This window comes from Acinonyx jubatus, chromosome B1 (genome assembly GCF_027475565.1).
Source record: "Acinonyx jubatus isolate Ajub_Pintada_27869175 chromosome B1, VMU_Ajub_asm_v1.0, whole genome shotgun sequence".
In the NCBI taxonomy this organism is placed as follows: Eukaryota; Metazoa; Chordata; class Mammalia; order Carnivora; family Felidae; genus Acinonyx; species Acinonyx jubatus.
In genome coordinates, this window is record NC_069382.1 from 135,956,536 (window position 1) to 135,974,138 (window position 17,603).

Here is a 17,603-nt window from a genome sequence, read left to right on the forward strand (position 1 = left end):
TCCATTATAAATGGATATTATTGTGTTAGTGCATTACTTAAATGATCATTTTGTAATATGTCTTAGTTGTTTTTCAAGCAATAAATTAAGTACTATGTTAAGATGACTGATAACATTAGAATAATTTGACTTCATGGAAAATAGACATTTTAGCTCTGCACAAGATAGCTAACTTAATGTAACCTTTTTTCTTAAAAGAATTAGCTTACCTCCCATGGTTAAGTCATTTATTTTCAGAAAGTAGGTTACTTGCTGTAGCATTAGGCCTGCTGTTACTAATTGGATATGCGGGCAGCAGAAAAAGAATGAGGGTGATGTCTGAGAAATTAATGGTCCTTACTCTATCTACCCTCACCTTAAACAATTTAATGCTACATACCCTTGATTCTGAGGGTCCTGTCTTGCCCATGTCAGTGTTCTGTTTCCTTACATGGAAAGGAAAAGTCATTTCAACATTTAGGGATCATGTTATCTGCAAAGTTAACCCGTGTTGATGGTAAATGGGCTGATGAAGTTGTTTGATGAGAGTTATTTTTTGCATAGATTCTATCATCTTTTAAGTTAAACTGTGTCTTCAACAAATTTTTTAAAATGAGGGTAAAAAACACTTCAGGGCATCTCAATCACTTCCACAAAAAAGCTTCAGCTTCAACGATCTAAAATAAAGACAAACACAAAAAGAAACTCCACCTTCTGAAAATGTTAAATTGGTTCTCAACAAAATCCAGAATATCAGTTCGGATAACATTTGAGAGATACTGTGAATAGGTTAATTTTTTTTTTTTTTTAAATAAAGAAACAAGGTCAGAGAGGGGATGTAGCACAGAGAACTCTATTTAGCCCGACAGAGTGTACCAGCTTTTACACTTTACTTGCTCAAATCCCAGCACACCTGTGACAAGATTGAAAAAAAAAAAAAAAAAGAATGAGAAGTTTCTTAAGGTTGAGCTTCAGAAAGTCAACATGTGGGGGGCTGTCTGCATCTTCTCATTCACCCTCCCAGTTGGATGCAAGTTTCTTTCTGTGGAACCCTCCAGGAGAGCCAGGAGACTATAGAATCCTGTCTCTAAGCAGGGAGCTCTAGTCCTGGCCAAAGACATTCTGAAGTCCAGCCCCCAAAAAGATTATACTTGTGGGACTCTAATAGCCTTTTCCAGAAAATAGTCCAAGGTATTTACCCTTTACGTCATTTAATAAATTCTGTCTGCTTCAGTTTTGTTGTTTTTTTAAACTCAGTTATACGTGAGCATATGAGTTATACTCTCTCGTTCACAAAACAAATGAAATCACCATTGTTAAAAAAAATTCCATTGCTTTTTCACAATTGGTCTCAAAGGCTGTGAATGAAAACATCTCTGGGTAAAACACATCTTTTATTGAAGAGAATTGAAGTGAGGGTAAATTCTCTTTATTCCTAAGTAATTTAAAAATCTTCGTAGCAACGTGATTAGAGTAATAGTATCTTTAATATTCTTTCAGATTTTAAGTTTATGTGGCCAAAGTGGCACATCTCTAGGTACCATATCAAGGTACAAATCAACTCTGTCTTCCACACAGAGGCCCTTAAATGATCTCTAAATAGCTGTTTTTCCTGTGGGTACTCATGCCTCCAGGTTTTTAACCATTCCTCATATGATTACATGGTTTTAAATCCTTTTACCATTTCATTTATGTATGTGGGAACTTGTTCCTGCCCAACAGCATTCATTTCTAGGTTTGAAACTGATAATGAGGTATATTTACCAAGTCTCTGAATTAAGAATATTTTTAAAGGGCGGCACCTTTCAGTTGGTAGAGCATGACTCTTGATCTTGGGGTCATGGATTCGAGCCCCACATTGGGGGCAGAGATTACTTAAAATATATAAAAATATATTTATATATTTCTATTAATATTTTCTTATTTATATTTATACATATGTTACATATTATATTATATAAATATATTTATAAATAATTTTTATGTTTAATTATTTGTTAACATATTTATATATTAAAATATATATTAAAAAGTGAAAAAAAGAATATTTTGAAAGGAAATTAGAAAACATTATTACTTGAGAAGTTCTCCCATTAAAGACATCATTGGCAAGACCTCCCAGTAACTGTAGACTTTTGCTCTCTCCTCTTGGTAACCCATACATCCACCTTAGTGCCTGGAAGCCCAAAGTCCTTAAAACTTTCCTGATTTTTATCATGTTAGATTTGTTGTAGGGGCTACAGGTATGAAGAGAACTCTTAATGAGTAAATTAGAATTTGAAGAAGCCTGTGAGACTTCTTTCTGGCATGTGGGCATAAGGAACAGAACAGTAAAGGGAAATTACTTAGATTTCTATATTCTTGGAAGAGTGATTCAAACCATTAATAGTGGATCAATCCAACAATTCCACTTCTGGGTCTTTATCCAAAGAAAATGAAAAGATACATGCACCCCTAGATTTATTGCAGCATGATTTAAAATAGCTAAGATATGGAAACAGCCTTGAGTAGCCACAGATGGATGAATGGATAAAGAAATTGTGGTGCATATACACAACAGAATGTTATTCAGCCATATAAAAAGAACGAACTCTTGTCATTTGTGACAACACAGATGAACCTCCTCAAGGACATTAAGCTAAGTTAAATAAGTCAGACAAAGACAAATACCAGATGATCTCTCTTACATGTGAAATCTCTGTTTCTCTCTCTCTCTCTGCTCTATGTATTTATATGATCGTCTTGTAGGCACCACGAATGTAAAAATTAAAGGATAGCCTCTGTGCCTCGGCCAGAGGCACGTGACAGGAAGTTAGGAAAAGTTTAAATATCAGTGTGAGAATGGTCAACACCACGTGAATCTCACTGCCCAGCACTGAGAATAGAGTGCAGAGATAAAATTCTTGCTTAAAAGCTGTTACACTATGCAAACATTGCACCTTGATCATAACTTAGTTTTCATTTCCCTATGATGGTATATCCTTATTGTCTTCTAAGTGCATCAATAATAGTTTTCCCTGTTTATGGGCCTTATTGTTTTTTTGGCAGTGCTTAACCGAGGTCAGACCTAAATTATTGAATTTAATCCTCACTACAACTCAATAGGGTTGATTTCATTTTAGGTTCCATTTTAATGTGAGGAAACTAGGTTTTTTTATACCAGGGCTTGGTGAACTTTTCCCATTAAGGGCCAGATCATAAATATTTTAGGCTTTGTAGCTCATACAGCCTCCATTGCAACTAGTCAACTCTGATGGGGAGGCATAAAAGCAGACATGGACAATATGTAGATGAGTAAGTGAGTATGGCTATTTTCCAGTAAAGCTGTCTGGCCACTGTAAGTTGAATTCCCTATAATTTTCATGCTCAAGAAATATTATTTTGATATTTACCCAGCCATTTAAGAATGTAAACCGTGTGGCTCCTAGGCCATACCAAAACAGGTCCTGGAGCTGTGCTGGGCTATGGGCCTCCATTTGTAGACTCCTGGGTTGTGCCGCCAATAAATTGGGGGACCACATTTTAAGCTGATTCCAGTGGAATCTAGAACCCAGACTTCCCAATTAAAGGAGGTCTTTCAAAGAAATGAAGTTCAGGTGTGCTTTTATGCTTGTTACTATAGGTGTTTCTTTCTAAAATAATAGAGAATTAGCCAGTAATATTTGAAGGAAGGGATCGTTACTAATTTGGCTTTAGAGACTTCCACAGACGATAGTAAATGCTTGAAAGTATATTCAAAGACACTATCAAAACTGAAGATTCACTTTGGCTATTTCAGTGACCAACGAAGCAAAAATAGCCAAAGCTTGCTTTTTAAAAATGACTTTATGAGGAAATCCGGATTTATTTCTAGAGGTGAAAACTGATACTTCATATTTGTGTGTTTGAGCCCAAAGGTATGTTTTCCAGACCTCCCATTCATTTAGGATAGATGCACCCCATGAGTTATAAGCTTAGGGAAACTTCAAAAACCTGCTCTCCAGTAAACAGCTGAGGCGCGCAACTTGTGTTTGGAACGTTATTTGCATTGTAGCAAATTTAGAGTCTTCAAAGACTTGTTGGCATTTGAGTAAAAGTGGAAGTTACTATGTCAGAGCTTTGTTCTTTGTTCGTTATGGACTTAACAGGATTTAGGATGCTTTCTTAGAGATTATTATTTTAGGGTAATTAATTAAATACCACCTCATCAAATCAAAAACACGAGGTAAAGAAACCTTACTGGAGGAGGTTTATTGTTTTTCAAACAGACATTCTAATTTACACATTTATATTCCTCCTTCACTTGTACACATCTCCCAACATATTGTGCAAGGTACTGCTTAGGTGATTTCCCATGAGGACAGGTGCGTACTTGTTCTGTTCCATTAAGGCCAGGTTTACTCAAGAGGAAGTATGTAGCAACTATTACCTAAAATCCTGACCTCTCCCATGATCTTGAGCAATGAATGTTCATCTAACAAGACATTCCTCTAGAATGTAGAAGTCTCAATGATCTAACAGCACAGATTGTAGCAGGGAGTTGGGTCACGCATCTTGAAATCTTGGGACCTGCAGCGACAGGTATTCCGTTAATATTTTGCTCTAACTAAAGGGGTTGCTAAATGAAAAGCAAGAGTCCTTTTAGATCTCCCCTTCTTTGACGGCTAGACCTTTTAGATTTATTATACGCTGTTGCAATGGGAAAAACTGCAGAAACTACCTGAAGCCATCTACTTCCTAATGCCTATTGTCTGTGCTGCGTTTTGGTTAGTAGTAGCATTTGCATCTTAAGCAAAATTATGTAAGGGAGGAAACTAATGTCATGGGAGGTAAACAAAACACTATCTTAATTCATGGTAGCCTTTTATGTAATCCGGAACTAATGTTGTTCATTAATTTCTTGTACTGTTTGATGAGAAGCTAAATATTTATTTACCCAAACAAATGAATATCTTTTGTTTTCTCTAGATTGTGATACCCTTCTTCAGTCTTTTAATCAAAGATATTTATTTCCTCAATGAGGGCTGTGCCAACCGCCTTCCAAACGGCCATGTCAATTTTGAGGTAAGAATAGGCTGCAAGAATCTGTGCACAGAGAGGGTCCAGGACCCCCTGCGTTACATCTCAGGCCAGGCAGCCTAAGCTTATTCTGAAGTTCTAGAAGAAAGTTTTCTCTTTATTGTTTTGTAAGAAAATAACAATACTGGGGCGCCTGGGTGGCTCAGTTGGTTGAGCATCCGACTTCAGCTCAGGTCGTGATCTCACGGTTCATGGGTTCGAGCCCTGCGTCTGGCTGTGTGATGACAGCTCAGAGCCTAGAGCCTGCTTCAGATTCTGTGTCTCCCTCTCTCTCTGCCCCTCCCCTGCTCATGCTCTGTCTCTCAAAAATAAATAAACATTAAAAAAATTTTTAAAAAGATGGGGCGCCTGGGTGGCTCAGTCGGTTGAGCGTCCGACTTCAGCTCAGGTCACGATCTCGCGGTCCGTGAGTTCGAGCCCCGCGTCGGGCTCTGGGCTGATGGCTCACAGCCTGGGGCCTGCTTCTGATTCTGTGTCTCCCCCTCTCTCTGCCCCTCCTCCGTTCATGCTCTGTCTCTCTCTGTCTCAAAAATAAAACGTTTAAAAAAAAATTAAAAAATTTTTAAAAAGAAAGAAAGAGGTGCGCCTGGGTGGCGCAGTCGGTTAAGCGTCCGACTTCAGCCAGGTCACGATCTCGCGGTCCGTGAGTTCGAGCCCCGCGTCAGGTTCTGGGCTGATGGCTCGGAGCCTGGAGCCTGTTTCCGATTCTGTGTCTCCCTCTCTCTCTGCCCCTCCCCCGTTCATGCTCTGTCTCTCTCTGTCCCAAAAATAAATAAACGTTGAAAAAAAAAAAAAGAAAGAAAGAAAGAAAATAACAATACTGAGTGGAAGAAAGTAGCTGCAACATTATTATTCATTAATATCTAGAGGTACATGAGTACATTTATACTTATTCCTCGCAAATACCTATAGCGAGTTTTTATCAAATTAAGAAAATCATGTAGTTCAGTTGATTAGAAGCCAGAAGGAAACATTAAATGGAATGCTCAGGATTTTTGATGGCTGCCTTTAAATGCGCTTCTTTTATTGTTTCCTAGAAATTTTGGGAACTGGCCAAACAAGTGAGTGAATTCATGATATGGAAACAAGTGGAGTGTCCATTTGAGAGGGACCGGAAGATCTTGCAGTATCTGCTCACAGTACCAGTCTTCAGTGAAGATGGTGAGTAGGCCTTTCGCCTGGAACTGACAGCAGCATCCACAGCCCTGCAACTGGGAGATTCCTGTATACATGCTTGGTGCCTGGTTCCTCCTATCGTAGGAGGCCTGTCTTCTGACCGACTCCACTTGAGAGTTTTCTGTTGAACAGGAAACCATATGATTTATCCCTAAAATAGTTGAATCGGGCACTCATTCTTCACCCATAAATAGTTTCTGTGTTTAAGCATTCTCTATAATACTAGATCTGCAAAGCTTCGGGCACAAATGGAAAGTCATTGAAGGATTTTTTTCCCCTTGTTTGGACATGCTTCATTGGAGAAAAAAGGTGTTTTGTTTGTGGTATGTTGGTATTAAAAGTAATTTGAAAAAAGCAAAAATAAAAAAATAGTGGCTACCTGCTGCTTTTTGAAAAAGTAGTGGAAAATCTTGACCCGTTAAAACATTAAGGAATTTGGGGGGCTCCTGGGTGGTTCAGTCTGTTGAGTACCTGACTTCAGCTCAGTCATGATCTCGCAGTTTGTGAGTTCAAGCCCCACATTGGGCTCTGTGCTGACAGCTCAGAGCCTGGAGCCTGTTTCAGGTTCTGTGTTTCCCAACTCTGCTCCTCCCCGACTCACGCTCTGTCTCTCTCTCTCATAAACAAATAAACATAGTTGTTTTTTTTTTTAATTAAGGAATTTGAGGCAGAAACAGTGATTGTCTATACTGAAAAAAAAATTGATTGGAAGAGAGTTAAAATTTGTAAAAGACTTAGGGATTTGTTGTACTGATCTTTTATATCCTAATATTCTAGAAATCAATAGTATTTTTCCCAGTAGATTGATAGTGTTTTTGATAATGACTGAAGTGCATTTTGCACTAATATTACACATTCCAGAGGGGGCTTGATTGTTACAAATCTCTACAAATCTCTACAAATAGGATTAACAACACACTTTAAAATCATTGCATGAGTTTCCTTTTGATTTACAAATAAAAAAAATATTAGAGGGGTGAAAATTTGACCTAGAATATCTGGCTTTTTAGCTTCTAAAGGTTTTTTAAAAATCAAGGCTATCAGGAAAGGATCTCCCTCCCCTCCCTGTCTTCATAAAGAACATAAACGTGAGCGTAGGATAACATCGTGCGGCTTGCATTTGTAAGCTGTTTTGCCTCATAAACCGTCAGTTAATTAAGTGCATTTTTGGCCTAGAACCCCTTGGGTTTTGGGTCTGAGATGGTCAGTCAGGGGCAAAGTGACATTCGGTGTTCGTAATGAAACTGTGATGCTTCCCAGTTGTCATTGGATATTTTAAAGAGTTTTGCTGTAGGGGTGGGCTCCGGTTAAACAGGAGATGGATGGGGGCGGGGGCAATACCAAGAGAAGGCCTCAGTGTTAATGCATTCTTACCTGTGGTTGATTGTAGCACTCTACTTGGCTTCCTATGAGAGTGAAGGACCTGAAAATCACATAGAGAAGGACAGATGGAAGTCCCTAAGGTGAGTCTCCGTGCTTCTCGTTGCTGGTCTATGGGCCATGTTGGGCGTACCTGGGGAAAGCCATGTGCTTTTCTGTAGGAAGTCCCTCCCTGTGTGTTCTGAGTCCTTTCTGCTCCTTAACTCTTGTCAGCTGGATTTTTGTGGCTTAGAGTCCTCATCATTCAGTTTTATCGCCTTTCACTTTTTTATACTGTCAGATACACAGTGACTCTCCTCTCCTTTCTTTCTCCCGTTATTTTATGGAAGAACTGAAATTACCCCATGGTACGGTCGAAAGAACACTGACTCTCCTCATCATCTAAAAAAATAACAAGTTCAGACTATATTTCCGAATAGTTTTAAAACTAAAATTTTATTTGACCTCAGATAAAGGAGATCCAAGTACCAGTTGGCTCAGTAAATCTAAGCGTGTCACTCTTCTTAGTGACTGGATCTTGGTCCCCACTTTGGTTTGAGAGAGAGGAAACTGGGACTTAAAAGACAATCCAGAACCTATTCAAATTAAAAAAATCGTGTTAATCTATTGGCATTTTCAAACAAATGTATTTTCTAAAAGAAAACAACAAGGATAGCTAAATGTATATTTTAACTATTTTAGATATTTTAATAGGTAAAATAGGCCAAGATATAGTAATCATGTAATCAGAATTGCTCTACTTGTATTTCTACTAAGAACCTCTGGGAACACGTGCCTTTTTGTACCAGGGTGGACAAGCACGGTCCTGTTCTTCCCAGAGTCATTTGGGAGTCTTCGTTTTGCTCGGTATTGGGCTAGGTTTTGCGAACCAGGGTGTCTGAGATATATTTGGTTTTGTGTGATTTCATTTGTTTCAAAGGAAAAGTTAGGTTTTCTTTGTACCTCTCAACGTGGAGGGATGAGGTACAGAGGCATTGAAAATATCAGCCTTACAACACGTCATGGTGATGGGTAAAGGACTGGACACGTTTTGGTTTTTGTTTTTTATCCCAGACACAGACGTAAAGAAGGTGTGGCCAACACCTGCAATCAGGGGATATAACAGGGCTTGCTGGGTTGGTGCTCAGTTCTATTTTTAATGACATTGTGGGCCTGCCAGTGGCACATTTCTATTAAAACTTTGTATTACTCTGTGCTGGTATTGAAGGGTATTTACTGCACTCTTCAGCATTATTCATGTGTAACACATGAGGCTCATAGTCCACATCTTGCTGGAAAAAGGATTTGGGAATTACTCCTTGTCCTCCTAATTGTTAGATGAACTTTGCTTTCCATGCTTCTCCTCTTCATAATTCCTTCTTTCTTTCTTTCTTTCTTTCTTTCTTTCTTTCTTTCTTTTAAATTTTTTTTTAACGTTTTATTTATTTTTGAGACAGAGAGAGACAGAGCATGAACGGGGGAGGGGCAGAGAGAGAGGGAGACACAGAATCGGAAGCAGGCTCCAGGCTCTGAGCCATCAGCCCAGAGCCCGACGCGGGGCTCGAACCCATGGACCGCGAGATCGTGACCTGAGCTGAAGTCGGACGCTCAACCGACTGAGCCACCCAGGCGCCCCATTCTTTCTTTCTTTCTTTCTTTTTTTCTTTCTTTAAAGCATGAGGTTGATATGGCCCTTGAGCATAGCTTAGCTCTGGTTACTTTTCCTAGAGACTTTTAAAAAAACTAGTAAGCAGATAAATTGGTTGTACAAAAATGATGCCTGGTATCCGTGTGACCCATGAAATCCAGACACATGAAAATAGTCCAAACCTACCACATCCTTCTTTTCCAGTTGTTATTCTTTTCTGATTGTCATTCTTTTATGCCCCATTCCTCCTGATTGGTGGTAGTTTGGAGGGGTTTGTAAGTCAAAGTAAAGATCGAATTGTACAATCTCTTCTCCTGTTTGTATGTATTATACAGACAGTATACAATACCAGTTAACATTTGATTGGTTGAAATGTGACCAAAGAAGTTAGTGGAGAATTTAGAAATGCGAAGTGAAAAAGAGGGGCCCTGGACTGGCTTAAATTCAGACGCAAATCCGTGAATCCGAGCTGAGCTGTACTCAACTCAAGTGTTCAGTAATAATACTTCTGAGAAGCATTCATTGAGGGACTGGCCCTGACACAAATAGTGTGACTGGTATACAGGGAAATATGTATATAAACACAGTGAAGATGTATTTTTGGTATAAAAGACTAGTTTCACATGAAAATTTTTTTTTTAATTTATTTATTTTTGAGATGGGGGACGGGGAAGGGCAGAGAGAAAGGAGAGAGAATCCCAACCAGGCTCAACGCTGTCAGACGTGGTGCTCGAACTCACAAACTGTGAGATCATGACCTGAGCCGAAATCAGGAGTTGGATGCTCAGCCGACTGAGCCACCCAGGCGCCCCAACATGAAAATTGTTTTTAAGGAGCGCTGAAGACCAAACTGCCCTTTGCGTCCGGGTGTAAGCCATGCACTCTGCCCTTTCCATATCCTGTGTAATGTCCAGGCCCCCCACCCCCACCCAGGGCCTCCCCCTCCGTGACTCGTATCTCCCCAGAAAGAGTCTAAGGCAGTTTTCTCCTGTTACAGACCAAGGCGTTTTTTTGTAGTGCACTGCTGCTTGTCTCCCCTACAGTGTAAGCCCCCTGAAGGCAAGCACAGTCTTCCTTGTGCTCCTGCAGTGTTGGGTTACTGCAGGAGGCCAAAGCATAGCAATCACCAAGAGGATAAAGAAGGGGAAATAGGCTATGAGCGTTTGCAAACCCCCGTGTGTCAAGTGGGTACGAAGACTAATTGTTCTAGAGTGATAGTACCTACCTGAAAACTTGTATGTACATTAGCTTTGAAGGCAATAAGATAATTTCACATAGACGCTTTTCCTGCTCACCCTAGAGCCGTTCATCCAGACACATTCAGCAGTGGCAATGACAAATGTACCTCCGAGGGGAGACACCTTTCTTGTTAAATGCTCTCAATGGACATGTAATGTGAAGACGCTTCTATTTACTGAGTAAACCCATCTGTGATAAGACCAGTGCAGACGCGAAAGCTTTTTATAATTAATGACTTCTGTTTGTCTTTTTGTTTTTGTTTTAATATAAAGCCACTCAAAGATTTACCTAAAAACAAAGCTTTTGCCGTCTCCGTTAATATTTATTTGAAGTGACTAGCAAGTCACTAGCACAAAAACAGATGGACTTCAATGCTTCGTATTTTTTTCTTTCTCTTTTTAATTACATGTAATCAAACTTAAAGCCTAGGAAAGGTGAAACTAGTATCAGACAGGGCCCTTGAATCCTTACCGAAATAATCTGCCACTTTTGTTCTCATCCTGTCTTCTTTACAACGCAGGTCCAGCCTCTTAGGCAGAGTTTAACCAACGGGGGATGCTGACTATCACTGCTGCTGCTGCTGTCGCTCGGATCGCTGAAGGGCTGGCCTTTGTTTTCTGTCATCTAGTTCTACAAAAAAACATGCTAAGTCCCCGCGAGCAAACTCACTCAAGAGCAGATGGGGGACTTGTTTCCCACAGCTGACAGATTGACTCGGATTTTGTGAGAGACTGAAATGTTCGCTGAAGACACTTGAGAAAGAATCCTCTACAGATCCCAGCTCTGCACATGATTCATCTTCTGGAATTTCCATGTGAATCACAGCTCTGCACCTGGATGGAGCTTTCTTTTGTGTGTGTGTGTTTTTTATTTGGTTGAACATTTGCTGCTAATGGGACTTGCCCAGCTGAGTGCTGGCTCTGAGGAAGCCCATGTTTCTTTGTTAACTTAAATGAAAAAGGGAGAGGAGGGAGGGGAGAAAACCTTCCATGTAGATCCCCGCTCCAGCCCCGTGGTATCGCCAGGAGGGGTAAGACTGGTTGAATGCTGACTCTGGACTTTGTTTCCCCTTAGTGTGTGCTGTGTTTTGAATTCCTCTCCTCCCTCTTCCTGCAAGATTTTGAGTTGGCTGCTGGTTAGCAAACTCCTTTTTACCCATATAAGTTATTTAATATAATGAAGCTCAACACTGTGGTAGGAAAATAGCCACTAGGAAAAAAAAAAAAAAAAGCAGAGTTTGTCACTGGACTGCTTAATGTTCTAGAAGGACTTTTTGTTTTCTCTGCCCTTCTGAGCTGTTTACAACTGACCACCGTGTTCTACAGATGTATTTTGCCGTAGTTTTTTGTTACTTAGTTTTCCATCATGCCAATTTTGTTTTCCTCTTGTAAATTTAAATTATCTGACTTTAAGGGTCTTGGAAAAACCCACAGCCAAATTACAATTTAATTTCTTGAACAGACTGATTTTTCATTATGTTTTTGGAGCCTGTCGGTGACTAAACGTGAACAAAGAATAAATTGGAAAGTGACCGGCCCCCTCCCCTCCACTGCAGCAGTGAACGCAAAGCAAATGGAAAAAACATCTTGCCGTTAACTCAAAGGTCCATCTAGTTGTGAAATAGTTCGCCTTGTTAAACATCTCAGTAAGGGTGTAGTTGCTCTGCAAACAGCCATTCTATTTATTTACTCTAGGAGAAACTGTAGAGTAGTAAACCGCACTGATGAACAAAACAAAAACATCGTGTTCAAAACAGAGATGTATTTGAGAACCTCATGACATGGTTTCAAAACACAGAGCATGTATATGTATGCTGCACGCCGTCTCTGCAGACCTGAAATGTCTCCAAGCTGTCCCTTTACAACCATCAATATATTTTACACTCTGCGGCCAGGACTTGTGGCGTCTCTCCTTTCTTTTATGGATGCGACTGTGGGGGTGGGGTGGGGGTGGGGCTGCTGTCAAAGGAGTTCAACTCAAGTGACTGGCTAGGAGTGCGTCTGTCCTTGAGGAGGTGGCCTTTGGTAGGAGTATTTACGTGGGCATTTGCTTTCTGGAACTGGGTCAAAGTAAGCATTTAATGAACTGCACCTGCCAGGCACTTTCCAAGTGTTTAGCATGGACCAGGATACTCCCTTTTTGGTGCATGTTGGTAATAATCATAATTTGTCTAAGGCCCATAGCTAATGAGAGGCCCAAAGATTTGAAAGAGAACTTCTTTTTTTTTAATGTTTATTTATTTTTGAAAGAGAGAGAGAGAGTGTGAGCAGGGAAGGGACAGAGAGAGAAGGAGACAAAGTCCGAAGCAGGCTCCCGGCTCTGAGCTGTCAGCACAGAGCCTGACATGGGGCTCGAACTCACAGACCTCGAGATCATGACGTGAGCCAAAGTCGGACGCTCAGCTGACTGAGCCACCAAGGTGCCCCTGAACAAGTCCTTCTGATTTCAGAGTCCAAGCTTTAACCATGCTGCCAAGCGTTCTCCAAATTCAGTATAACCTCTCAGACTTGCAAATAGCATGGACATCTTGGTTAGGTGCAGATTTGGATTTGGAGGACTGGGGTGGAGCCCGGTGATGCTAATGCTATTGGTCCTGGAATCTGCTTAGAGTTGCAAGGCACGCCAGGATACTGCTGCCTTGCCCTGAGGAACACTCCTCCATGAACTCCAGGCCCCTTTAATGGTTGCCATGACAGCAATGATGTTTATCTGTCAGCCACCTACATCCAGGGTCAGCTACCTCTGGGCTGCTGGCCAAGTCTGCCTGTTTCACAGGGCCCACAAGGTAACAATGGTTGAAAAACATCAAAAGAATAATATTTTATGATATGTGAAAATTATATGAAACTTAAATTTCAGTGTCCGTAAATAAAGTGGGACACGGCCACCCTCATCTAGTCGTGCATTTTCTTGTGGCTACTTTTTGCTGGAGAGTTTTATAGTTGTGGCAGAGCCTGGATGGCCCACAAAGCCTCAAATATTTACTTTACAGCCCTTTCCAGAAAGTTTGCTGACTGACCTCTGATCTAAAGTGGTCATTTTGAGCATTACGTAAATGAATTTGCAAAAATGCTATAAGGTCTCTATGATAGCATTAGATACATAAAGTGGCTGTGGAAAAAATTTTACCGAAGTGGTATTAGGCTTATGAAATGTGATTCCAAGTCTATTTAAACAAAAAGTTTTCACGGAAAGAATTACCATTCTCACACAAACCCTCTTGTTTCAATATCTAGATAAAGCAGCGGTTTAAACTGTGTACTTTAGTCATCTGTGGAAATCATTTACTATTCTCCTCTTTGTGCCGTGTGAGTATTTGGACTCCCCAGCAGGTGATAGATACATGTATAATTTATGTGGCTGGATGTAAGCCTGGGTAAACACAGCATAAATAGCACCAGGCCATGTCAGTCCATAGGTTTCAATTCATGAGGTAATCTGTCCGGGCACGCCAGACATTCCGTAGAAGCTGGCTTGGAGCTGAGGCCTGGAGGGAGCCTTAGAACAACCTGGATTTGATAGGGAAAGAAGAATGTACCTTTCTCTATGTGAAGCGTCCCCTGGGTTTGTAGATACAGGCTTGAGCTCCCCAGGGGTGGCCTGCCTTTCATCTAACAAAGAACATCATTGGATATGATTGTCTTGCCTTTGTTGTTGAAGGTTTTCAAGATCAGCTTTCCCTTTCCACTTGGCCTGGCTCTGGCACCCCTGCCCACTTTCTTACCCATCTTGTAATTTTCTCCTAGCATGCTTCTTTCTGTGCTTTTCTTTTTCTAACCGCTGCCCATATGCCCCCTGCACTTAGAATCTCCAGAAAGCACACCCTACCATTGGAAGCTGAGTTGCTAAACTATAGAGGAATGTTGCACCGTAGATTATTAACATCTTCTACCTTTCGCTGGGGTACATTTTGTTGACTCTGTGACCTGTCTCAACAAAAGACAGTGTCTCCCTCTGTTCCAAACATATCTCACTATCCTGATGGAGAACGCACAACTGGGGGTAATTTTCTTTTGGAGCTAAGGGTTCAAAGGAATTCCTAAATTCATTTCCGGGGGGAGGTGGTGTGCGGGGAATGTGGTTAGTTACCTGGAAATTACTAACTAAACATATAGAACTCAAAGTTATTCTGATAACAAATCCATCAGCTTAACCCTTAAGACATTTTTTCTTATTTTTTTTTTTTAAGATTTTATTTTTCAGTAATCTCTATACACAACATGGGTCTTGAACTTACAACCCCAAGATTAAGAGTTGTATACTCCACTGACTGAGCCAGCCAGGCACCCCACCCTTAAGATATTTTAAAAGGAAAGATGTTTGCCAGAAAATTGAGGCACTTCCTGGATTAAGTCAAGCCACATTTTTTTTTTCCTGGATTTGAATGATCAGATAAATCCCTGAGTTCTCTGCTTCATGTAATCAAGATCACCAACTCCACTAAATGCTAACAAGAGATGTTGGGGTTTGATGTTTATGTAGCAAAACCTAACAGGTTAGGGACCTAACATTCAAAACTAGCAAATAAGGCTTGCTCCATGCAAAATAGACCACTGTCCTAATTCTATATTTAAAATTAACTCCTTCTAAAGGGTATACATATCTGCCTTTTTTTTTCTTTTTTCTTTTTTTTTTTAGGTTAATGCAATAAGGAAATTCCCAGGTTGCTAATTCCTTTTTTGGGGTTAGCAGGCTTCAACAGGCTTAATTCCCACTCTGAAAGCCTAGAACCCTGCTTCATTTCTCTACAATTTAATCTAATAAGAGAAGAAACATCCAAATGTGTGTGATCACATTCTGGACAGTATGAGGCATCTGTCTTAGAATATTGTTAACTGTTAGCCCACTTAAGTGTAAATATGTACACAATCAAACATTTTAGGATTTCTAGGCAATGTTTTATAGATCATAATTTAGGAAATAAAGAGGAAAAAGGGAACTGATATTTCTTAGAATCAAGAAGAAAATTATGTACTTCTCGAAGGGTGCCAAACCCATGGGTTTTCTACCAGAAACAAAGTTTGCATTCTTTTCCTTTTTTCCACCTACACCACTTGGAGAAAATGGTAGTGTGAAATCCTCTTTCTCTGGATGAACTACTCTGGGAAAGTAAGTTCAGCAGAGCATATTGTCAACCTGGTTAAAACATGGCAGTTGGAGGGACTGTGGGCACTATTAGATTTCTTGCAAAGCAGTTACGAATTCTCGTAAGGGCAGGTGAGCAGTGTGGGGAGTTGTGTGTTGAGTGTGTTGAATGCACGAGCAAGCAAATTATCAGTCTGGTTACTGGAGGTCTTTGCTTCCTTTGGGTGAAACAAATCTCAAATGTACCTCTAAGACATTTGGATTTTGGAAATAAGTATAAATTGAAATAATTCTGATCCATTCTTATGGGTAGGCCTATGCCCAGAGATCAACAAGGGAAATCCAAAGCACTGAGGTTTGTTTTCATTATGGTGATTATTAGACTGTTAACACTCTCCTGTGTATATTAGTACCTATAATCATAACAAGAAATCCATCTTTAAAAATAATATTGGAGTCCATCATTTAAAAAAAAATCCTGGGACCCCAAGATTGTTTAAGGTTCTGGGATAATTTGCAACCACTATGAGAGCATTAGATGAGTAGTATGAGAGTCAAGCACTAAACCTCACTGTGCTTAGATTTGTAGGACTTTGGGGCAGTCTCCCCACCTTTCTACACCTCGGTGTCCTCATCTGCAAGTAATAGGTCTGGACTAATTGCCCAAGAATGGCCATCCCAGATCTAAGAGACTGTGGTTTGGGAAAGCACTTTCTCAGCTTGCATGACTGAAGGGTGAATTAGCAAGTAAATACAGCATCCTGCCTTTGTGCCTCCAACCTTCTCTCTTCCTGCCTGCCTCTTTGGTGTTTTGTTTCATTGTGTTTGAAGAGGGAAGGGATCGGAGGCTAATTGCTACTCCGTAGGAGACACAGGAGTGCTGTAGGTTCAAGTCACCTCTGCAGTTGTGCCTCCCTTTGGGATAGAGTTTCTTTACAGCGAAAAATGACCATTCCTCACACCAGAGACCAGCAAACACCCTTTGTGCGGGATCATTTGAATGATTTCAGAGGTGCTAGATTAAGAAGGCACCGTTTCTGAAGACTATAAAAGTAGCTTTGTGTGTAGACTACTCTCTGCCACAGCAGCTGTTGTAATTGTGCTTGTTCATATAGATAAAATCATACATAAATTGCCTGTTCACACCTAGCCATTTATAAATGAATCACGATTTGGCTTAAAAGACCAAAATTCAGACAAGTGACGATCTGAGCGCACCTGTGCATTTTGTCAACTTTCATTTCTTGGGCCAGAAGGGGCCCTCCTCTGTGGGAAGCTGACCCACCCATTAGAGGAAGTCCCAAGCTGAAGGAGACCAGAAAGGACACACATCAGTTCCCTAAGGTTGGACCCCTTCTTGCCTGGAGCTACTAATGCTCCAGGAATCCTAATCCAGGAAGATCTTTGCAATACAGAAAAGATCAAAGGAAGACCATAACAAACAAGAATTCAGAAGAGGGAGAAAAATGTAGAGGGGTATGCACATAACAAAGTTTTTGGCAAGTTGAAGAAGAGGTGTGACATTGGCAGAGCTTCTGAGACACTCAGAACATTCGAAATCAAATAAAACAATGAAGCTAGGAAATATGTGGGGAAATAAGTTATTTGACACTAAAATGATACTAGGTAAATGAATAGAACTAGGTAAGTAGGAAGATTGTTCTCAGCCATAGTAACTTACTTAACTGACGCCATAAAATGTTTTAAAATTCTGGAAACTGGGCATCACCAATCCCTCTTCCCCTATTGATTTTTATTTATTTTTTATTTTAGAGAGCGAGCATGCATGAGAGGGGGAGAGGGGCAAGGAGAGAGAGAGAGAGAGAGAGAGAGAGAGAGAGAGAGAGAGATTGAGAATCTTGAGCCTCCAGGCTCAGCATGGAGCCTTACACGGGGCTCAATCCCATGACCCTGGGATTATGACCTGAGCCAAAATCAAGAGTCGAATGCTCAATGGACTGAGCCACCCAGGTGCCCCCTCCTCCCCTATTCAAGAGTTGCCAAGTCCTTTGATGGAAGGCAAAGAGAAGCTTGCTGGATTGCTTATCCTCTCAGCCAG

The 17,603-nt window shown here is 40.5% G+C and overlaps 1 protein-coding gene across 6 annotated transcripts in view; it reads left to right on the plus strand.

The window, feature by feature from the left end:
* The window catches only part of RASGEF1B (RasGEF domain family member 1B), a 161,533-nt gene extending 149,178 nt beyond the window's left edge, over nt 1-12,355 (plus strand). For all 6 annotated transcript variants that reach the window (XM_027059272.2, XM_027059286.2, XM_027059279.2 and 3 more), the window contains 4 exons: nt 4,927-5,022; nt 6,075-6,198; nt 7,604-7,676; nt 10,980-12,355. In XM_027059272.2, the coding sequence (XP_026915073.2) occupies nt 4,927-5,022; nt 6,075-6,198; nt 7,604-7,676; nt 10,980-11,004 (318 nt within the window). In that variant the 3' untranslated portion in view covers nt 11,005-12,355. The remainder of the gene's footprint in view (nt 1-4,926; nt 5,023-6,074; nt 6,199-7,603; nt 7,677-10,979) is intronic.
* Nucleotides 12,356-17,603: the final 5,248 nt, after the last annotated feature.